Source organism: Dromiciops gliroides, chromosome 5 (genome assembly GCF_019393635.1).
Source record: "Dromiciops gliroides isolate mDroGli1 chromosome 5, mDroGli1.pri, whole genome shotgun sequence".
NCBI classification, from domain to species: domain Eukaryota; kingdom Metazoa; phylum Chordata; class Mammalia; order Microbiotheria; family Microbiotheriidae; genus Dromiciops; species Dromiciops gliroides.
In genome coordinates, this window is record NC_057865.1 from 45,805,245 (window position 1) to 45,830,040 (window position 24,796).

Genomic DNA, 24,796 nt, shown 5'->3' on the forward strand with positions numbered 1-24,796 from the left:
TGTGTGACACTGGGCAAGTCACTTAATTTTTGTTTGCCCTAATCCACTAGAGAAGGAAATGGCAAACTACTACAGCACCTTTGCCGAGAAAACTCCGTGGACAGGAATGGAATGGGGACGTGGAGAGTTGAACGCCACTGAATGAGTGAACAACAACAAATAATAACAGTTAACATTTATATAGCACATGGGGGGCATCTAGGTGGTGCAGTAGATAAAGCACCAGCCCTGGATTCAGGAGGACCTGAATTCAAATCTGACCTCAGACACTTGACACTTACTAGCTGTGTGACCCTGGGCAAGTCACTTAATCCTCATTGCCCTGCTAAAAACAAAAACATTAAAAAAAAAACATTTATATAGCACTTACTTAGTGACAGGCATTTTCCTAAGCACATTACCATTATTATCACATTAAATCCTCATAACAACCCTGGGAGTTGATCACTCCTATTATCTTTATTTTACAGATGAGGAAACTGAGGCAAACAGAGGTTAAGTGACTTACCCAGGGTCACACAACTAGTCTGTATCTGAGACCAGATTTGAACTCAGGTTTTCCTATTACTGCCACCACAGAATTTGTCAGTTGACCATCTTTTACTTCTGACACTCATCACCCTCACAGTCCCACTGAGAAGACTGCCCCCACAACTTGTCCAATCTCTATTCTTTTTTAATTTTTTCTCAAATGTTGCCATTCTAATCTAATGCATTCTATGAAAGAACTGATATGCTCCTGAAGTCTTTTCCCCAAAATCATTTTGTTTTCTTACAATTACTATTATTTCAGAAAAATAATATTCCACTAAAAGACCTAAGGAGAGAGACAAAAAACCCCACTGAAATCTAATATTTGAGAGACTCTTCTGTCAGCAATCAAGAAGTGTGACTCGTTAAATGAGGGGCAAATTCGACATTCCGATTACCCAGCTATGCCCCTCTTTTCATGCTATCATAGTTATGACACTTTGCTCCTTGACACAAGGGCAGGGACTATTTTTGATTTTCTAGTCTCTTTCAGTGCTCTGGTTCATTGACATTTCAATAAGATGTTGAACTAATCTAATCCCAGGCATAAGTATGCCCCTTTAGTAGATGAAGAAGCTGCTCAGAGAAATTGAGTGACTTGACTTTGATCACTCACATTGCTAGCAATTTTCCAAGGTAAGATTTGAACCCAGGCCATTCCTGACTCTAGGTACAGGGCTCTTTTCACTATTCCATATGTCACAACATGAGAGAACATCATGTTCTATGACTATCTGAAAGGTGTTAGCACTATAAAGAATTATGAATACAAAAGCAAAGAACTCTGGACAGAGCAGATGCTAGAATCCCTGCTTCTGGAAAGGCTAATGTCGGTGGATCTCTTGAGCTTGGGATTTCTGAGCGGCATAGATTTAAAACCAATCTGGGTGTCCACTAAGTCCTGTACCAATATGGTGAGTCCAGCATTGGGGCTCTAATCATCAGGCTGCCTAAAGACAGCCAGACAGACTATGTCAGAAACAGACCAGGAGAAAGCTTCCATGCTTTGTAGCAGTGCGATGGAATCCTTGAGTGGCCACAGCAAGGTCAAAAAACAAAACAAAAGAAAACAAACAAACAAAAAATCTTGGCTAAATGAGGAGGGGCCCTGGGGAAAAGATCAAGTAACATGCAAAGTAAATCATTGCTTTCCCTGTCTCTGAGATTGTTTTGTTTGTTTTCTGAACTATCAGCAACAGTCAACAATATGTCATGAAAGTGTCTGAGAAAAAACAAAGAGAAATCTACTTTCGTTTCAGAGCTTGACTAAAATCTGCTTTCTGTTCAAATTAGGATCTTTTGCTCCTAATGCTTTAACCCTTCTCAAGGTTCTTTCCAAAAGGAAAACCAAAAATTATAGGTATCAATAACAGCAACATGGTGCTCTTCTTGAAGAAGAAAAGGGTTTTAAATCAATGCATCATAATGGGGAGAGGGAAATAAAGAAAGGCATACCCCTCCCCCCCCACACCTTAATCTTTCTTTATTTCCTGGGCCAGTTTTACTGCCAAACTTCTCAGAAAAGAGTTCTCCTTGGAATTTAGGTAGTGCCACATTTCAGGTTCCAGCCTGTGCTTGAATGGACTGAATAGAAATAACTACCATTCTCTCATATTTTGGGAAGCCACCTGATGCATTTTCATATTGTCTTCAATGCTGGAGCTTTTGCTTTAATTACTGACATTGCTTCTTGCAGTGATTAATATCCCATCAATTACTGCTAAATCAGTTTGAAGTGTGATGTATTAAAATCTCTCACTACAAGGAATTGCAGAACATATCGATAGGAGTGTAATTGCATTCCTCATGTTTATCGTTTGTTTTTGCGGGGCAATGAGGGTTATGTGAATTTCCCAGGGTCCCTTAGTTTGTAAGTGTCAAGTATCTGAGGCCGGATTTGAACTCAGGTCCTCTTGAATCCAGGACCGGTGCCTTATCCACTGTGCCACCTAGCTGCCCCCATATTTATCATGTCTTACATCCCTATGTTATTCAGAGAAACATAGGAAGACTTGAACAACTTGTTGTGGAGTGAAAAATGCTGAATGAAAACAATATGCATGATTTTTGTTGTCCAGTTGTTTTTCAGTCATGTTCAACCCTTCATAACCCCATCTGGGGTTTTCTTGTCCAAAGATAAGGGGGGGGGGAGGTGGGGGGTTGCCATTTCCTTCTCCAACTTATTTTACTGATAAGAACACTGAGGTAATTAGGGGTAAGTGATTTTCCCAGGGTCACACAGCTAGTAAGTATCCGAGGCTGGATTTAAACTCTGGTTTTCCTGACTCTAGGCCCAGCACTCTATCCACTACATCACCTACCTGCCCAATATACATGATATGCTTTAGTCATTTTAAGTCATGTCTGACTCTTCTTGACCCAGTTTTAGGATCTTCTTGGCAAAGATACTGGAGTTGGTTTGCCATTTCCCTCTCCAGATTATTTTACAGATAAGAAACTGAGGCAAACATGGTTAAATGAGTTGCCCAGGGTCACAAAGCTAGTAAGTGTCTGAATCCAGATTTGAACTCAGGTCTTCCTGACTCCAGGGTTGGTGCTCTATCCATTGCACTACCTAGCCACTTGAATATGCATGATACAATCATATAAATTAAGATATCACAGTGGGGCAGCTAGGTGGTGCAGTAGGTAAATCACCAGCCCTGAATTCAGGAGGACCTGAATTTAAATTCAGTCTCAAACACTTGACCTTACCAGCTGTGTAACCCTGGGCAAGTCACTTAACCCTCATCATCCTGCAAAACAAACAAACAAACAAAACATAACTAAAATATAACGGAAATTGTATCAAATTCAATAACAATTGTTTCTTTAGAATGACTATTGAAACACATGACCCTCCTCTTAGTAGAGAGATATTGACCCACCAGTGCAGACTTTCAGAAACTCTGTTGATCATTGTCACTGCATTAAATAGTATAGATGAATTATTTGTTCTTTCTCTTGAGTAACATGGGCAAGAGGGTTATTGTAGTGTGGTTAAAAAATTAAAATAATTAATAAAATGTAACAATATCTAGCCACTTCATATTGAGCCCCTTTTTTTGCAAGGGGAAGGGGGGATTACTGTAATTATTTTTTCTTCTATATCTGACTCCTAACCTTAATGCAGACAACTATAACCTCTATTAAAAAATTCTGTCAATGTCCTTTAGGAGAACATAAAAACAATTAACAATAACTGTCATGTTCCTTCACTTTGGTCTTCTGTCAAATTGTGTTATTTTCATTTAAATCTGGTTTCATTCAAATTAGGTATTGGTGGAGTGACGAGCCCAGAGTAAGCCCTTAATAAATGCTTGATGATGGACAAAAGCTGAGTGAACTTTGCCTGATATTTTATGGAAATCACAACCCACTTTTGTTGCCTACCAGGGATTTCAGCACAGCTGAGCTTACAGATGTTGATATTGATAAAAACATACTCTGTCAGCTCTCAATTTGGTCAGGAATGTGGAGATGGTCTTCACTATTTATTTGTGGTAAAGTTGACTTTCAAGTGTAATAGTAGTTAGTCCCCAGTACTCTGGTCAAATCCTTCCTTTCTTAGCATTGCATATTTCTATTTTAGTTCTTAACCTGTGTCATGGACCCCTATGGAAGTCTGATGAAGTCTATGGCTCCTTCTTTAAAAGAATACTTTTAAATCGTTAAATAAAATACATGAGATTATAAAGATACCTAATTATATTGAACTATAATTTTTAGAAAATTTTCAAAAATGCTTGTGTACTTCAAGTTAAGAGCCCACATTCTACTTAATCTTTTCATCTCTATAGGGGAACCCCTAATTTTGGTTAGAGAAAACCATTGCAAATTGACAATAAAAACAAAATCATGGAGTAGTATATTATTCTTCATTTTCCCCTCAATAGCTATTTGAAATTGAATTGCTCTACCTGTTTCTTATCATAAATAGGCATAATGATCCCTACCTTATAGAGTTCGTATGAAGAAAGAACAGCAGCTTGGTAACATGGTACATAGAGTGTTGGGCCTGGAATCAGGAAGATCTATGTTTCAATCTGGCTTCAGACACTTACTAGCTATGTGACTCTGGACAAGTTATTTAACCCTATTTGCCTCAGTTTCCTCAACTATAAAATGAGCTAGAGAAGGAAATGGCAAACCACTCCAGTATCTTTGCCAAGAAACCCCAAATGGGATCATGAAGAATCAGACATGACTAACAATGACTCAACAACAATAAGATGAATGAAGAGCTTTGGAAACCTTACAATGCTTTTGTAACATTAACATATAGGAAGCATTCCACTAAAATATTCAAAACAGGCACCATCTTCAAACCAGAATTAGAGACAGCTAATTGATACACTGGATGGAGCATTGGACCTGCAACAGGAAGATCCAAATTCAAATCTGGTCTCAAGATACTTGCTAGTTGTGTGGCCCTGGCAAAGTTACCCCATTGGTCAAATAGGACAATTGTAGCACGTAACTCCCAGGGTTATTGTGAGAATCAAATGAGAATATTAAGTGCCTTGAAGACTTTAAAGTCATATTAGTATATTAGCTATTATTACTTAATCCAACATTGTAACTTCTTCAAGAATTGTCCTATAAGTATCCTTTCCAGGTGGTCACCTGAACTCATTGACTTCCTATTATTTAAGTTAATTTGTTGTTGTTGTTGAGTCATTTCAGTCACGTCCAACTCTTCATGACCATATCTGGGGTTTTCTTGGCAAAGATACTAGAGTTGTTTGCAATTTCCTTCTCCAGATCACTTTACAGATGAAGAACTTAGGCAAACAGGTCAAGTGACTTCCCCAGGGTTACACAGGTAGTGTTTAAGACTGGATTTGAACTCAGGAAAATGAGTCTTTCTGATTCCAAGCCCAGTGCTTTATCACTGCACCACCCAGCTTCCCTTTTGAAATGAAGACACATACAATAGGATTAGGACTCAAAAGAATGTACATGGTTGGCTGTCATCAATATATAATGTAGATGCCAGCACCCATGGGTAGCAAGATCCTATAAAAACCCAACAGGAAATGAGTTTTAGTATATATTCAGTTTCCGAATAGTTTTTGTTTTTTGCGGGGTAATGAGGGTTAAGTGACTTGCCCAGGGTCACACAGCTAGTAAGTGTCAAGTGTCTGAGGCCAGGTTTGAATTCAGGTCCTTCTGAATCCAGGACTAGTGCTTTATCCACTGAGTCACCTAGCTGCCCCTATTTTCAGTTTCTCATTGAATTTTTCACTTAAATTTTACCAAAGCAGAAGCTGGGGATCATTGAGGGTAGTGATTATCTATGTGTACTGGTCATTAAGCCTACTGAGAGAGGCCAGAAGGGAGGAAGATTTACAAAATGAGTAGTAATTCTCCAATATATTTCTTTCTATTTGTATTGTCTCAGTTTGTGACTTATTAATATGTGAAATAAGGCCGGATCTGGAATAAAAACTGATCTGAATTCACATCCTGTTAGCTGTGTGGCCTCAGGTAAGTTGCTAACCTTTTTGAATCTGTTTCCTCATCTATAAAATGAACATAATAATAAAATTATGGCCTCATTTCATCCTCATAACCACCCAGTGAGATAGACTCTTTCACTAAGGATTTTTGCTTGGTGTAGCTTTTACTTTTGTGAAACAGCTCAAATAACCAGAAACAGATCAAGGGCACGACATGGCTGAGGTATATGTTCTGAACTCTACATGCTAAACTATCTGGGTTTATGGAAAGGAGAGATTATAGATTCCTCTGCCACTATCATTGTAAATAAGACATTTTTGAATTTCCCCAAAATACAGTTTCATAGAAATACATTGGCTTGCTGAAGAGTTACATGAGACCAGTCTTTTCTAGAATCCATCCTAATCTATAAGAGATTTTTCAAAATGATTTCAGGAATCTCTGATCTTCAGGGGAAGGGTTTGTATCCAGCAAAAATAGCCTAACATTCAGCCTAAAGATTAGAAGGTGGGTTTTCTTGTGGATGGAAGAAGCCACAAGGCTCATAAATATAAAACACTATTCGCAAGCAGTATAGGTGTTTAAATCACTGTGCATTCCTTTTGATTGCTTATGGTCGGCTTTGAGATTTTTACTGTCGTATTTTATCCTGGCTTATTGATAGCATTTTACAAGCGGAGTTATTGTCTACAAGAGTATAATAGTGATAGTTTGCTTTCTTCCTCCCTACCCAAAAAGCCAGTGAGGTAGGTAATGCATGCATTACCATCTACATTGTACAGGGGAGTCTATAAAGGCATCTTCACAAAGATATCATGGTAAGAGAAAATCACAACTCTGTGGGAAGGGCTTATGCCAAATAGACGCTTCCCATGAACTGTTGGCCCCACTGACTAAATAGTGAGATGTTGGCCAGCTATTTTTTGTGGTTGTTGTTTGTCCTTCATTCTTGAAGAGGACCATGACATTGGGGTGATGTCATGACTTGCATTGAATTGGAATTAAGTGAGGGAGGGCTGTTCAAGGTCACCAACCTCACTCTCTCCTCCAGAGCCATCCAATGGCAAGATACAGATCAGGACAACTGGTGATGTCCCAGATGTTTAATGCAATTGTAGTTAAGTGACTTGCCCTGGTCACATAGCTAGTAAGTGTCTGAGGTGAGATTTGAACTCAGGTTCTTCCAACTTCAGGGTCAATGCTCTATCCACTGTGCCACCTAGCTGCCCCTAGTCAGCTATAGTTTAACAGAAGTAGCACTGGTCTTGGAGTAAGAATGGCTGCATTCCAGACCTGCCTTTGTTCCCTTCTACCTGTGTGGTTGCAGATAAGCCATTTTCTTTCTCCAGGCCTTCATTCACTCATCTATAAATATATAGATGGACTACAGGACCTGTAAGTTCCCTTCAGATTCAAAATCTACAATCCTCTAATTTGCCCACAGTCACATAGCTAGGAGGTAAATGATACATTTATTTATTCATTCAGCAAAATCATAAATAACTACTGTGTGCCAGCACACAATCCTAAAGAGAACACTAAAGATTGTGAAGATCCATGTCAACTTGAATTGCAGTTGTGGTCAAGGGAAGTGAGGTTATGGAAAATGAAAGAGAAAAAAAGAGATGTTTTGTTTATTTTTATGCTACAGATAAATGCATTTCTATAAAAGAGTATAAATCTACTTCACTCCCATTTGGTTGGAATTTCAATACTATTTTTTTCTCAATATGACTCTGAAATCCTAGGAAGAATGGTGGGTGAGATAGGCTCTAGAACTAGAACAGTGCTTTAAGTGGTTTTAAGAAAAGACACAGTCAGTTTTGGTGGATGTTACCACTCCCACAGTCCAGATTCTTAACTATCCAACGAATTTTGTGCCATCTTTTTCTGTGCTAATGGAAATCGCCCAATTCTTGGGTAAAAAAGAAGCATATAGGTTTTAGAGGTCCGAAATGTCCAAGGCTTAGGGATGTGAGGGTTGGAAAAGGCTAAAAAATTATGCAAGGAGAGAAATAAATTCTAACTCCCTCATTTTCCTTAAACACCCATCTTTCTTTAAATCAAGTAAACATGATTTTTTGTGTTCCATTAGAAAAAGCATTGCATTGTCTTGAATAACTATCCAAAGTCAGGCCTATGTGCCATGTGTCATCAGTCATTTCCTGAATACATACCATGTGTCCCACAATTCCAGTTAGGTGGTATATTGGATGGGACCCAGAGTCAGGAAAACTTGAATTCAAATCTGAACTCTGACACTTAATAGATATATGACCTTGTGCAAGCTACTTAACCTCTGTCTCAAAGCAAGCAAACAAACAAAAAAAGCAAAAAATTCTCTGTCTCAGTCTCCTCATCTATAAAACAAGGATCATAATAATATACACCTTCCAGGGTTATTGTGCGGATAAAATGAGATCTTTTCTTTTTGTGTTTTGTTGCTGTTGTTGTTGTTGTTGTTGTTGTTGTTGTTTTCGTGGGGCAATGAGGGTTAAGTGACTTGCCCAGGGTCACACAGCTAGTAAGTGTCAAGTGTCTGAGGCTGGATTTGAACTCAGGTCCTCCTGAATCCAGGGCCAGTGCCTTATCCACTGTGCCACCTAGCTGCTCCCTGAGATCATGTTTTTAAAGAGCTTTGAAAAACTTAAAACATTGTATGTATAAATGCCAACTATTGTCATTGTCATAGTAATTTTTATCATAAACTTTAGAATGGAAGTGAAACTTAGAGACTATTCAAGGCCAACTGCTGCATTTTACAGATGGAGAAACTGAGGCCCAGGGACATGATGGCTTGTTTAAAGTCCCATTGCTAGTAAGCTGCAGAACTAATATTGAACCTTGGGCCCTCCGACTCCACATTCTGTGCTGCAGTTGCTGTAGGGAATAGAAGAAGTATGAGGGTGCTTCATCTTGAGAAGCTTAAGGTCTTGACTGGGGTGATAGAACAACAAGAATAACAACAGCAGCAATAACAGTAATAGGTAGGATTTAAATAATAGTTTAAGGTTTGCAAAATTCTTCTGAAGAGGTTTGAGCCTCACAACCCCACTTAAAGTAGTGCTATTATGGGGGCACCAGCCCTGGATTCAGGAGGACCTTAGTTCAAATCCAGCCTCAGACACTTACCAGCTGTGTATCCCTGGGTAAGTCATTTAACCCTGTTTGCCTCAGTTTCTTCATCTGTAAAATGAGCTGGAGAAGGAAATGGCAAACCACTTCTGTACCTTTGCCAAGAAAATCCCAAATGTGTTCACAAAGAGTGAAAAAAAAATGACTCAATCACAACAGTGATAAAAAGGAAAAGTCTAAGTAAACATAGAATTCTAATTAAACTAAAACTGACCCCACTGGAAGTCTAAAGGTGGTAAGACCAAACTCATTTCTTTCTAAATCTAGGACTCTGGCCATTTGCATAGCTAACCTCACCTTGGAGAGATATCTTGGGGGGAAAAGTGAGAAAAGTAAAAATGTCTTAAAGACCAGAGCACTGGAATCATGGCTAACTTGCCCCTCTGCAAGGATAGAACCTTGTTCATGGGACTTCCATTTAGTCAATTATATAAGCATAAAGAAATATCACTTAGTTAATAAATATACTCCTCATTTGGGAGGTCCTTGGGCAATGAAATGAAGGAGAAAACTGTTTTATTCCTTTAAAAAACCATAGGAAATCACAGAAGATTGACTAAAATTGAGCATGATCCAACAGAGCTATAGTCAGAATTACTTATATTGCCAGTGAAATGCAGTTACTTGCTTTAAGCTCTCTGCTAGAGAATATTATCTCAAGGACAGGGGTGATGACATGGAACTGATTTCTGGTAAGTTATTAGGGGAGTAAACAAGCACTGTCAAGACAATGAAAGTCATTCTCTGATGCCTAACAATGATATGGGGGTAACCCTGGATCCCCACAGGCTATGCCAGCTAAATGCAAGCTCTGAAAGTTTCTACCACTTCAATTCAGGAAAACAAATATTAAAATAAGTGCTTGCTAGGCATAAAACACTGTAATAAGTGTGGGTATACAAGACCAAAACAATAGCTCCTGTTCCCAAGATTACATTCTACTGGTGGGGATGGGGTGGTGGTAGAATTCAACATGTGCACAAATAAATATAAAGCAATGAGTGGTCGCAGCACAAAGCAGCAGAAGAGCTCTAAAGACTGGGGGACTGTAGAACCTGGGCAAAGTCCTGTGTAGAAGACTGAGCTAGAGAGGATGCTCAGGAGACCAAGAACATTCCACCCATGAATAGCACAGATAGAATGTCACATAAAGAAAGAGTACAAGCCCACTGATAAACTGTGTGTCAAATGTCCTATGACTGAATAGCTAAATTCAGAGAGCCTCACCAGCAGACTGGTAATAGGTTGAAGATGGAAGCTGTAAGTAGGATGGAGTGAAAAGAACTTTTTTCCCAGGCACTGTAATTTAGGTGATGGGAATAGCCCCTGTAGCCTAGAAATATAGAAACCCTACTCCTAGCAACATAGAAACAACCATATTAGCAAAAATAACTAGTTAAAATGGGAAGTGACTAGATTCCAAGTGAGCTCTTTGTTGTATACTTGGAGGAAATAGCAAGTTGTGTTTGGTAGATTTGCAGCTTCAAGTACAATCATCTTTTTATTATGCTATGTTATAGAAATGCATTTAATTCCATAAATTAAAAATAAAGTAATTTTTTTAAAAGTTTGACTCAAAAAGATTATCAATACTGACAATATGACATGATAATAGCTTGTATTTAGAGATAGTTCCTGATTAGTGCAAATAATGTAGCCCATGAAATGACTATATGGATTAGAGTTCACACTATTCGAAATTATATTTCTATAAAATATAGTCATTCTTTCTAGTCCAATGGAAATATGGAGTATTATTTTTTTAAAATTTCAACCATTTCATGAGATTCCTTATTCATACTGATTGGGACCTACTTGTATAGCACTTTAAAATTTGTATTTATATATTCAGTCATGTAATCCTTAGAACAACACTTGGGGGTAGAAACTATTATCCTCCATTTTACAGATGTGGGAACTGAGGATTTGAGAGGTTAAATGACTTGCCCAGGGTGACACAGGTGACAAAAATAAGAATTATAAAGACTCAAGTTTGAATTGTGCCTTAAAGTCCCACACTCTATCCACCATTCTACCCAGGTGAAGAATGCTTCACATTCTTTAAGTATAAAGAGTATTAATCTAGGGTCTCCAAAGTATTCCTTTGATTTCTCACTATGGCATGAAGGTGACTTGGGTCCTTGAAGGCTATGCCAATGGACATTCAGCTTTGATAAATCCTGCTGGAGGGATTTCACTCTAGAAGGGCTTATCATGCAAATCTGGTGACACGTTGTCTATCTTTCATCTGAAAATCAATCTAGCTAAGTTTCAAAAAATTCATAACCAGATTGGACACAGGGTGATCCATTTTTCAGCAACAACAACTCTCAAAGATCAATTTCCAAGTTATAGAGAGACTGAGATCTGCCTCAATAAAGTATCCACATCAACAAAGTCTTGGATCATTGAGGAGTTGAGCTAAAATAATCATTTGAGATTCTGTACTATTAACTTCTAAAAAAAAAAACCCTTTTGTTGCTTTTTCAAGAATTGGACATTGCTAGAGTTACTTCATATTCATACCTCACCATTAATCTAAAGATGTAGCATCATGTTTAACCCGTTAAATGGGTACATAAACGGTGTCATAATTTGGTGGTTAAACAGGTGTATTTTCTCCATGTTAACCAGAACCTGAATCTTAACAAATCCAGGGATAAATTAAATTCAAATGCCTTTTCCCTCCATCAACATAGCACCAAGTTAATGATCAATTAATAGCATGGTAATTAATCATTTAGTTGCATCTCACTTTTGGAAGCAAATTCATGCAAAAGTTAAAAAAAAATATTTGAACCTCTCTAATCCCCACTGTGACTCATTCTATGCTGAGAATTACATGGAAAAAAGTACCTCCTAAACATAAATCCCAAGGAAACTACTCAGATTGACTCTCCAACTCCCTAGTCGTCAGATCATCATGACTATTTTGTTCACTTGTTTCAGAGAATGCCACTTAAATTTAATTATTTAAGTCCACTCTTTATATTGTACACTAGTAAATAAATACTCTAGAGCAGACCTTGAAAAAATAATGAAATCTCTGACATGCAGGCTGTTGCCATAGCTCATTGGCAGAAAGTTAAGGCTATTTGACATTTGGGTGATGGGAGATGGGGTGAGGAGGAAGACATTTTTATTTGGGCTGAAGGTTTTAACATACCCCACCATTTACAATTTGTGTAAAATAGGCCTCTGTGGCTGCAAGTTTCAGTTGTTGCCTGGGAGTTTATGTTTAAGTCTTTTAGGAGACATTTTGTCAAGCCAACACAAATGCAAGTTAATAATACCTGCCATGTACCATTTCACAGGACTAATTAAGCAATTTCATATTATGCCTGCCATGGGTGATTATTACTTACCAGAATCTGATTAAAAGAATACTACTGTAACCAAGAAAAAAACATGCTGGGCCCCATTTCTATGTGCCCCACAGGTGTTCATACCAAAGAATGTGCTTCTACATCCATTGCCCACTTTTGATATACCTGCTAATTACTCCCTCAATGGTATACACAAATCAGGTCACTATATGAACAGTCCTAAGAAGCTGAAATGTGGGGCTAATGATTGTTTCTTTCTCCTGCAACCCACTTTAGTTTCTGCAGTGATGGGATATTTTGAAAGCAAGCATTTAAAAATAAAATAAAACATATCTTTCATTTAAATCTTCTAATTATTTTCATTAGGATAGAAAAAAGTTAAAAATCCAAGGGTTTGATTTCTCTCTTGTATATCAAAAATACACACTTTCCTGGGAATTACAGTCTATCACTCAATGACTGCTACAATGGAATCCTTATGGACTGTTGTAAGATGAATTCAGGTTTAATTTTGGTAGTTTTTGAAAGGTTTTCCCTAAAACAAAGAACCAGCATTTTAATGACAACATTCTTCAGGTGATGTATGGCTGCAAGGTATTTGAAGAAATAAATTTGAGGATCACCCAAAGGGCAATGGAGAGGAGCATGGGTAGGCTGAAACACATTCTCAACAAAGAATTATCAAAGTATATGGTGTGAAAGAGGCCATCAGAGAGATGAATGACTGGAAAAAAAGAGGGGCCAGGGCAAGAGATGACTAATGGATGGTACATTCTTATTTGGTATCCATACAAAGCTAAAAGAATTAGAAATGGTCCTCCAACAGATTGGGCATTTCCCATATTAAGAATCTCAAAGAGGGGCAGCTAGGTGGCACAGTGGGTAAAACACTGGCCCTGGATTCAGGAGGACCTGAGTTCAAATCCGGCCTCAGACACTTGATACTTACTAGCTGTGTGACCCTGGGCAAGTCACTTAACCCCCATTGTCCCGCAAAACAAACAAACAAAAAATTAAGTAAAAAAAAGAATCTCAAAGGAGAAAATGGACAAAATTCACACAGGGTAAGAGGGCAATGATAAGTTGCAGCTTGCATCATTGAATGGTAGTACTCACATTGATGAGATCAGAAATACATCAAAGTTGACAGGATCTCAGAACATGAACTTATTTTGATTTTGTTGCATAAAAGGATAGAAACCTTTAAATCTCACTCAAGTTGCAAATATAATTTAAATTTTTAGCTATAGCAACTCATAAAGTGAGGAGGAGTAGAGATTTGCTTGTGGAGAGACTTCCCATAATGGAATCTATCAAATTATAAAAAATCAGAATCACCTAAAACCCAAACCTGCTGGGGAGTTTTTGCTAGAGTCAGCTACTTTGGTTGTTTTCCATTGTGTACCCAAAGTCTTCATATTGTTTCATAAGACTTGTCATAGTTTGTGCTCCTCCAGCATAGTCTTTGACAATTTAGGGTGACTTCATTGTCATACATCAGAATAAGGATTTGGGGAGTAGAGCTTTAACAGAAAAAGAAAGTGATATTATGTTTCCATCTTCTCTATCTCCCCCTGGCTTAATAATTGAAAAGTCAAATGTGTATGCCTAGGAAATTGGACAAAAGGAGCTAGATAAGATCTTCAACAAGCAAGAAAACTTTGGACCAGCTGTCTTCTGTACCAATGATCCTGAAACTCTGTGATGTGTGAATCAAAACTATTTCCTTCTACCAAGATATCATGCTGCATTAGCCTATTTTCTCAGATTTTTCTCTATTAGAATGCAGGACATTCTGACTATTTATTTCTCTCTGATATACCTCTAACATTAGTATGCAGACATTTTAATAACCAAATGCTATGGCATATATACTGTCTGCAAAATGTGTGTACATAAATTTTAAATTTAATCAGTTATGCAGCTCATTTCCATTGATGAAACATTATTTTGTTTCCTGGTTTTACCTTTATAAATCTTTTTTCCTCTGTTAGTGGTTTTCATAAAGTTTGTTCACACACACACACACACACACACACACACACACACAAACACCAGCAGCAGCAACATCTTTGTTGTTCATTCTTTTTTCCATATGATCAATTTCTTCTTCTAGCTTAGGACTTGGAGGCTACACAGCAGAACGTGGATAAGTGAGAATGCAGTACATATGGTGTTTCATTACTGAAACTGTGCTGCTGAAAAAAACCTGCTAAATTAAGGTCATATCTTGCCTGATTTCATCTGACTATACTCCTGCCCCTCATTCCCCAGTGCATGTGAGAATGTAAGGAAGAGAAGGATAATATAATGGAGGAAATTTCTTCATCCCTTCTATGAGGGTTTCTTTAAGGCTACCAAAGTAATACTTCATTACAAGATGGCCATAGACCACTAAAGTTTACTACTGAAATCTATCTCAGCACCCTGGATAGTTCCCCTGCATTAAAACAGGGTAGTTTCTGGATTCTATTTTCCTTCTCTGTGGTATTGTTTCCCAAACTGCATCCAAAACAGAACTTCAAGTTAACTTGACATTACATCAAGTCCTTTTTACAACAAAATTGGTCTATATTTACAAAAAAAGATTTGCCAAGCCCAGATAATAGTCCACAGATGCTGAGCAGCACTTGATACAACAAAAGCCCAATGCAGCAAAAGAAGTTGGTTGTGTCCTTTGGGGTTCCTTGCTATAAAATGTGGGTCAGGGAAGCTAGTCCTGAATGTTAAGCAAAATTGTATTTATGCTACCACAGGGTGAAAACTTCCCAAAATTGTACTCCTAAAATAGACAATTGTTGTAGGTAGGAGTTGAAGTGTAAGTATTACATTTGAGTATACTATAGGGAGATTAATATACAATGTGTAAGTGGAAGTTAACTTTAAATACACTACTTGAAGACTAACATTTAAAAATTCTAGGTTCCCTTAGTCCTGTGATTCAGCAAATGTTTTCCTATTAGTTCAGTTACTATTGATATGATAGCTTAAAACTTTGGAATTCAAAAGATCCTCCACATTCTGTCTTCTCCAAACCAGGCAAAATTCATTCCCATATTTAGGTCATGGGAATGGGTGAAAGACTTGATATACTTACTGGATTTTATTTCTATTTCTTAACAGAATTCTCACAACTTCTGGTACAAATGAAATAAGTAAAGAACATTTAAATATCTACTTTCTCTGTTGACTTAGAACATTTGCCAATCCTCCCACATGAGCTGAAGAACTACCATCTTAATAGACAGATTTGGAAATCTGCCTTCAAAGCCACAAAATACTGGCTTCTGTTGATTGAGAAGTGAATTTCAGAGACACCTACCCTTCTTCAAACACAGCTTGTCTCAAGGTCTTTTGATATAGAAACATGTTGATGATGAACACAAGTACTATAGTTAAAGCTTTTTGGGCAGGAAAGAGAAGGAAAGTAAAAGAGACAGAGAGACACAGAGAGAAACAGAGACAGAGTCAAAGATAGAAGCTCAGAAAAATAGTGTGAGAGACAGACATAGCCAGAGCAACAGAGATAAATAAGACAGAAAAAGAGGGAAAGAGAAAAAATGTGTTTAGAGTTAGATTTCTACCTTGTAACAAGGAACCAAACTAATATGTTAAGCACACATTACATAGGATCATATTTTGGGGGGGAGCGAGGCAATTGGGGTTAAATGACTTGCCCAGGGTCACACAGCTAGTAAGTGTTAAGTGTCTGAGGCTGGATTTGAACTCAGGTCCTCCTGACTCCAGGCCTGGTGAGCTATCTACTGCACCACCTAGCTGCCCCTTAATGAGATGTTCTGAGCTGCATTCCCTTCTACCCATATATATATATATATATATATATATATATATATATATATATATACACATACATACATACATACATACATGTATGTATATGTGTGTGTGTGTGTATATATATATATATATCTTTTTTTGCAGGGCAATGAGGGTTAAGTGACTTGCCCAGGGTCACACAGCCAGTAAGTGTCTGAGGTCAGATTTTAACTCAGGTCCTCCTGAATCCAGAGCCAGTGTTTTATCCATTGTACCACCTCACTGCCCCTGATCACATTTAATAATGTGATTTCCCAAGTCAAAATTTCAAAGCATCTATTAAGTATTTACTATATGCTAAGTACTGTGCTAACAACTGGGACTACAAGAACAAGCAAAAGGACTGCTTTGAAAGTAGCATGTTAAATATATTATATAGTTAAAAAAGAAAACCAAGATGTATGTAATAGAGATTTATACAGCCCTTTCTATTCTCCTGCATATGAAAATGATCATTTTAAATGATCTTTTAAGTTCAAAAGTTTTAAAAGTGGAGGAAAAACAAGCAAGCAAGATCATCCTGCCTTTAAGCAAGTTACACTTTAATGGCAGAAGACACATATAAAGGGGACTTTGAAGGGGGAGGGGTAGCCTGAATGTGGTGATACAGTTTGGAAATAGCTGGGAAGTAATGGGAAGGCTTGGTTCTAGATAAGAAAAAGCTCACCTAACAGAACCCAGGGTCCCAGAGGCAGAGTTCATGTTCTGGTGGCAAAGGGTCATGGATGTCTAGGATCCAGAGAACATAGCTTGGTAGAAGCCCATGTATCATAACTAGGTTTAGTGGAAAACAAGATGGTAGCCAGACAATCCAGTGAGGAGACCACTCATACTCATCATAGATTGACCCTGGTATACATTTGCAATGCCCAGGGCTTCCAATTCTTGTGCTCAGAGAGATGGAACAGTCTCAGATTCTTAACAGAGTAAAGAATAGTAGAGCCTGGACTCTAGCTCAAGTATCTTGTCTTCATGTGGTCATATTTCCATTGAATTGAGCCCCAACTACCCCTTTCTAGGATAGATACCATGCATTATTATTATAAGTAAGTTGTCTTTGTTGGGGAGAGGAGGCCAAGGTACCCAGATATATCACAAAAAGAATCCCCAGGGAAACCATATACAGTATCCATATCTTTCCCTAAACTCTGAAAGTCATTTTGAGTCAGTTCTATCTAATGAGAAGTCAATTCAAAGATAAAAGGACTGTGGCCAACCTTATATCCAGGAGCAATGCCAGCTACCTTCCTTCTCCTTAATTACTCCAGATGTGTTCCACAGCTTGATACACTGGAATGATGGTTTAATTACTTGTGATATCACTCAACTATTCTGTATGGCTCCTCTGGGTTCCCTCTTAGTTGTAACACTAAAAATGGAATGAGATGGGAAGGTTATCCTGCCCAAAATAACATCTTGAATGATCTCATGTATTTTAAAGTACCTCTTTTCTAAAGATACTCCTCTAAAATGGGACTTCTTTAGATTCCATTAATGAATGCATTGTTATTAACATAACTGTTTTATTGAGCTATTAATGAATGCAATTCACGAGTGTTATTATCTATTTAAAAGATTGTAATTCTTCTTTGAATGACACCTCCCCCCCCCAAAAAAATGGGATATATGGACCATAGTTTAAAAGAAAGAAAGGAGAATTGCGATGTGGAATGTCTAATCCTCAAGTGACATTCTAAAATAGATTTGCAATAAACAAAGATCTATGGTCACAGTTCTAGGAATGAAAAGTCTATGGTGCCTAGTGTTCCATCACTTTGGAAGTGTTAACAAGCTTGGTAGAATAAGGGTGCAATCCTCAATTGAAGCTATGATTGAGACAATGTGAATCCCCCCCAAATGTTTTGGGAAAAACTCTTGAGATCATTATCCTTTGGCTCTAGTAGGTTTGGCAGATAAATTATATAAACGGAGATAGTTTTACTCTAGAGAGGGGATATTTGGTGGGAAATAAGCACATGGACTAGTTAGGAAATCCTTGAGGCTTTTTTGTTTGTTTTGGTTTTTTTGCGGGGCAATGAGGGTTAAGTGACTTGTCCAGGGTCACACAGCTAATAAGTGTTAAGTATCTGAGGCCAGATTTGAACTCAGGTCCTCCTGAATCCAGGGCCAGTGCTTTATCCACTGTGCCACCTACCTGTCCCCTGGAAATCCTTGGTTTAGTAACAAACACAGAAACTTAGTATAATACAAATGATCTACCAATTTAACAGCAAACATACAAATCTATTACAAATCACTTCTATACAATGAAAAACCCATCCTGAGAGCCAGAAACATAAGAATTCATGTCCAGTATCTGACATGCTGGCTCTGAGGCCCTGGGCAAATCCTCTCTCCAAAACTATGTTATAAAGAAGTTACCAACCTGCATTGGTAAAGGGAGTTTCCTCATCTAAATATCTCCTTGTACCATTGAAATTATAGGTCTGGGGCATCTAGGTGGCACAGTGGATACAGCACCGGCCCTGGATTCAGAAGGACCTGAGTTCAAATCTGATCTCAGACACTTAACACTTACTAGCTGTGTGACCCTGGGCAAGTTACTTAACCCCAATCACCTCACAAAAAAACAAAAAAGAAAAAATATATAGGTCCAATCCCTATACGTTTTCCTAATAATAGCAAATCTTCTACATCTTTGCAATTAAAAATTTTATAGTTTTCCAGAAAAATGATTGTTAATTGATTTACCCAGGGGTCATATATCCAGCATGTATGGAAGGACTTGAACCCAAGTAATTCCAATTTTAAGAGCACTCACCACTATGCTATGCTGCTTCTAGATAATAATTTTCAACAATGATTATAAAAATGTAAATTACATAATTATTTTAAGAAAGATGATTACTACAGATTATAGTGAATATTTGTTCTAGATTTAATGTACTCAGACTGGGGATTAGACTATTCCCATTTCCAAGAAAGAGATGGGAAAAGGCAGGGGAAGAGGAGGAAAGATACAGAAAAAAGAGGGTGAGAGGCAGTAAGAGAGAGAGAAAGAAGAAGGGGGGAGAGAGAGATTGACAGAGACAGAGAGAGCATAAGAAAAATGAGCTAGTCCTCTACTGAACTCTAGGGAAAGAAATGTTCATCCTAGGAGAGAAGAAGGATGGGAATAAAGCCAAGAAGCTAGTCACAATTAGCCATATAAAAAGATACAGGAATCAGGTTCAAGATCAAACATTAAATAAGAACCAGCTGAGTCCTACTAATTTCAGTCAAATTATACCACATAGTACTAATCACATCCCTCCAGTTAGCATCTCAACTACTCCCCACACCAAGAGTGAGACAGTGCCTGTCTATATGGGAAATTCTGCCAGTAATCAATTTGGAAGGAAGGGATTCTGATTCTATTATATGAACAGAAAGTAATTTCCCTCCATCCAGTTCCCATGATTTCCTTGAGAAGTCATATGTCTGTATTCTTTATTCAAATACCTATATTCACATGCATGATAGAAAACTCTTTTTAATCACCTCCCTATGATCCATTCGGAGACCATTATCTGTACTGATGAGAGTCAATTTGGTGAAATCAGACTACTTAATTCTTTTTGTGAAAAAAAATGTAGTCATAACCCTAAAACCAGGGAAGGACAAAGCAAAGGAGAATTATAGACCAACACCATAGGGGATATTTATTTTTTTCATTTTAAATAAATTCCTTTCAAATGAACCACAACAATTTATTCAAGAAAGCATTTATTATGATGAAGTTGTATCAAGAATGGTTCAAAATTAGGTAAAATCTGTATAATTAATCATAATTTTAAAACTCCCAAACCACATAATTTCCTCAATAAATGCCCCCAAAGCCCTTGACAAGATAAAATACTCATTTATGTTAAGGCGGAAAATGACAAAGTATAGGCATTGAGGAATTTTGAAATATAAAAAGAATCTAAAATTAAGTATCTTATGCAAAGGGAATACATTAGAAGCTTTCTCAATAAATACAGAAGTAAGGATGTCCATTCTCTCCACTTTTTAATTTATTTGTCAAAATGCTAGCAAAAAGATAAGAGAAAGAAATTAAAAGTGTAAAGATAGGCAAAGAGGAGATAAAATTAACCTGATTTGCTTATGACAATGATTTAAGTATTAAATTCTAGGGTATAAGAAAATAAACTAATTGAGGTGATCGCTTCAAGTCACAAACTACAGAATAAACCTGCAAAAATCAACATCATCTTTATAAAATAATAACAAAAGCTAAGAAGTAGTAATAGGAAGACAAATCCCATTTGAAATAACATCACAATGCATAAAATCTTTGGAAGTCAATCTACCAAAAATCAAACCATAGCTGAATAGGCTAAATTACAAAAGTACTCTTTAAAGAAATAAAGAAAAACTTAAGAGGCTAGAGGAATATTCAGTGTCCATGGTCAGGCATGCCATTATAATACAAAATGACTGTATTACCTAGCAAAGTTAATTACAATTTTAATGCCATAGCACTTAGACTACCAAAGGGATATTTTTCCAACCTCAATAGAGTAATAAAAAAATTAATATAGAGGAACATAAGATATAAAATATCAAGGGAAATAATGGAAAATGGTAGGAAGAAATTCATAGCATTTCCAGACCTTAATTCTGTATTATAATGTAGCATTCACCAATTTTTTTGGCATTTTGTTTAAAAAATAGAAGTATGTAAATAGAAAAGACTAACTCAAAGAGAATTAGAAATAATGGAACTCAATAATCTAATGTTTGATAAACCCCAAACATGATAAAGCAGTCCATATTTGGTAAGAACTGGGGGAAGGAACACTGGAAATAAGTCTAGAAGAAATTAGACTTCAGCCAACATTTCACAAAATATAACACACCATAAAAATTATAAGAGAAGCAAATAATATACCTATCACAACTCTGTGCAGTATATTCTCAACCATACAACACATGCATACAATTAGAAAAGATAAAACAAATAGCTTTGATTACATGAACCCCCAAAAATACTTTTGTAAAGACAAAGCCGATGCACTTAGGAAAAGAAAAGAAGCAGTTGAATGAGAAAAAAATTTTGCATAAAATTTCTATAATCAATCTATCAACAAACACTTATTAAGTGTCTAGTAGTTACCAGACACTGTGCTAAGTTCTAGGGGGGAAAAAAAGCAAAAGGCAGTCCCTGCTCTCAAGGAACTCAGTGTAATGGGAGAGACAACATGCAAACAAATATTTACAAAGTAAACTATGTACAAGATAAATAGGAAATAATTAAAAGAGGGAAAGCAGCAGAACTAAAAGAGGTTAGAAAGTGTCTCCTATAGAAAGTGGGACTTTAATAGAAAATTAAAGGAAATTAAGAATGTTAGAGCAGACAAGGGAGAGCATTCTAGAAATGGGGGACAGCCAGAGAAAATGTATGGTGTTGAGAGATGGAACGTCTTGTTCATGGAAAAGCCAGAAAGCCAGAGTCACTGTATTGAAGAGTATGTGTGGGGGAGTAAGGTGTGAGAGGACTGAAAAATAAATAGGGGCTAGGAGGCAGCTAGGTGGTGCAGTGGATAAAGAAGAAGCCCTGGATGCAGGAGGACCTGAGTTCAAATCACTTGACACTTACTAGCTGTGTGACCCTGGGCAAGTCACTTAACCCTCATTGCCCCACCATAAACAAACAAACAAACAAAACAAAATAAGTGGGGGCTAGGTTATTAAGGGCTTTGAATGCCAAACAGAGCATTTTGTATTTGTTCCTGGTGGCTATAGGAGGCCATTGGAGTTTTTTGAGAAGTGGATATGTGTGACATGATCAGACCTATGTTTTAGGACAGTCACTTTTTTGGCAGAGTGGAAAATAGATTGGATTGAGACCTGAGCCAGACTGATCCACCAGGAGGCTATTGTTGTAATCAAGGTATGAGATGTTGAGGACCTACACTAGAGTGGGGGAAGTGTCAGAAGAAAGAGGGCATATTCAAGTCACAAAGGAGAAATCAACAGGTTTTGGCAGCAGATTGGATAAAAGAGGTGAAAAATAGTGACGAATCCAAGATGACTCCTACATTGTGAGCCTGAGGGACTAGGATAACAGTATTGCCCTCTACATTCATAGGGAAGGTATGAGAGGGGAGGGTTTGGGGAAAAGATTAAAAGTTCCCCTTTGTACATACAAAGGTTAAGATGTCTACTGGACATATACATATAGACACATATGTATGTATTTATGTACCTTCACCAGGCATTCTTCAGTGGATAAATGGTCATATCTGAACAGTTTTTAAAAGAATTATAGAGTATTCACAACCACATAGAAGAATATTTGAGATCACTAATAATAAGAGAAATACATGTCAAAACAACCATGGGGTTTCATATCACACCCTGCAAATAGGCAAAGATGACAAAAAGGGCAATTGTCAATTTTAGAGGGGTTGTGAAAATAAAGACACACCATTGTTGGACTTGGAGTTGTGACTTGGAACAATCATTTTGGAAAGCTACTTGGAATTATGTACATAAAGTAACTAAAATATCTATACTTTTACACACAGGTTTGATGGCCAGGCATATACCTGGCACATCATTAACAAAAAGAGAGGCCTTATATATGAAAAATATTTATAGCAGGATGTTTATGATAATAAAGAGCTGGAAATCAAGTAGATGTCCCTAAATCATGGAATGACTAATACATGGTACGCTGCATTTATTGTCAGATTTTTTCAAACTATTGATCAATTTTTATGCTTATTCTATTATTCCTCTTTTTAAAAAATTCTTTGTTACATGGGATAAATCTCTGGCAGAGGGGGGGAAGGAAGGGTACAGGAAAGTTTAGGGGATATAAAAGCTAAAGCTATTTATTTTAAATTTACTTTAAAAAATAAAAGGCATGGGGGCGGCTAGGTGGCGCAGTGGATAAAGCACCGGCCCTGGATTCAGGAGTACCTGAGTTCAAATCCGGCCTCAGACACTTGACACTTACTAGCTGTGTGACCCTGGGCAAGTCACTTAACCCCAATTGCCCCGCAAAAAAATAAAATAAAATAAAAGGCATGGGGTCACTAGGTGGCACAGTGGATAAAGCATCAGCCCTGGATTCAGGAGAACCTAAGTTCAAATCCGACCTCAGACACTTGACACTTACTAGCTGCGTGATACTGGGCAAGTCACTTAACCCCCATTGCCCCACAAAAAAAGGCACAGAGGTAGCAGATAAAATGTTGTGTCAGAGAACAACAAGTAGCTTAGTTTGATTGGAATGTAGTGTGTATAATGAGAAGTAATGTGGAATCAGACCAGAAAGTTTGGGGCCCTCCTCCCATGGGTAACTCCCTCCAGAGGACCATTATTCTGATTTTTGTTTTGCTACCAACTTGGATAAATAGGCTTATTTACTGTTCACCACATGTGTTTATTGTAAACTGGACATTTGGTGGGAAAGGAGTCAAGCTTTGGATATAAAGTTTGGGGTAGTCCTCCATTAAGGGATAATGATCAGGACTGTACTTTAAACCTAAATACCATTTCTACTAGATTAACCATATTGAACTTATCATATAGATATAATATCCTAGGCTGGTACTCTCTCTCTGAGGGGAGTAGAGTGCCCAGCATCTGGCCCTAACCTACTGATTCCCTTTCTGGCAGGAATCAATGTTTCCCTTAAGTAGAGAGGAGAGAGGAGAGAGGAAGAGAGAGGAGGGGAAACTCTAGAGATATCTATTCTTACCTCCCCACAAGTCACATCTAGACAGAACCATGTGAACAATTCAACCTACATTGGCAAAACACATACCCCTTACATGTGGGTTTGTGTAAATTTACAGACTTTTCACAATCTGATTCTGACTCAACAGAGCAGTTTTTATTGTAGTCCAGTATAATTTCTACTGTAACATGATAGTTCTCCAATTTCTTAAATATTAGCTAATGGAGCCCCCATTTCACAGAGAGCATTTATTTAATTCATTCTATTCATGCTTCTCTATTACGGCGATACCTGCATGAAGATGTCTTCATTTGATTCTTGTGTATACTATGGGGTTTTTTTTCTATTTATAGCTAATCTCCTGATTAGTGAAAATAATGAATCCTGGAAAGTAGACCATTGCATATTTCCAGCCCACTTCATGAGATTTATTATTTGCACTAAATGGGACCTAGATGCATTTATTAGAGAAAAAAATTCCTTTCAATTTGAGTCTATCTAACTCTGCTACTTTTTCCCCCTTTTCTCTTTTCTTTTTCTTGGTGGCAATATTTTGAGTATTGTCCCACAAGTATTTAAGTGATTGCATTGCTAAATCACTTCTGCCCAAGGGCCTGTGTGTAAAAGCCTTCCCAGCTACCAACCTCTCCAGAGGTTAGCAAGCTCATCAGCAAATCAGAAGGCCCCCTCAAAATAACATTTCCTAGGGAAAACGCAAAGCAGCATATCTAACTGCAAATAGCTCCAGTAGTAGAGAAAGATTGCCTGTGGAGACTAAACCAAATCCAGCTCTGAATCCAGCAGTGTTACT

At 37.5% G+C, this 24,796-nt stretch overlaps 1 protein-coding gene across 1 annotated transcript in view; it reads left to right on the forward strand.

The window, feature by feature from the left end:
- The first annotated feature begins 1,250 nt into the window (after window positions 1-1,250).
- The window catches only part of LOC122728697 (pre-mRNA-splicing factor CWC22 homolog), a 138,288-nt gene continuing 114,742 nt past the window's right edge, over window positions 1,251-24,796 (forward strand). The window contains 1 exon segment of the mRNA XM_043967498.1: window positions 1,251-1,445. Within this exon segment, the coding sequence (XP_043823433.1) occupies window positions 1,251-1,445 (195 nt within the window).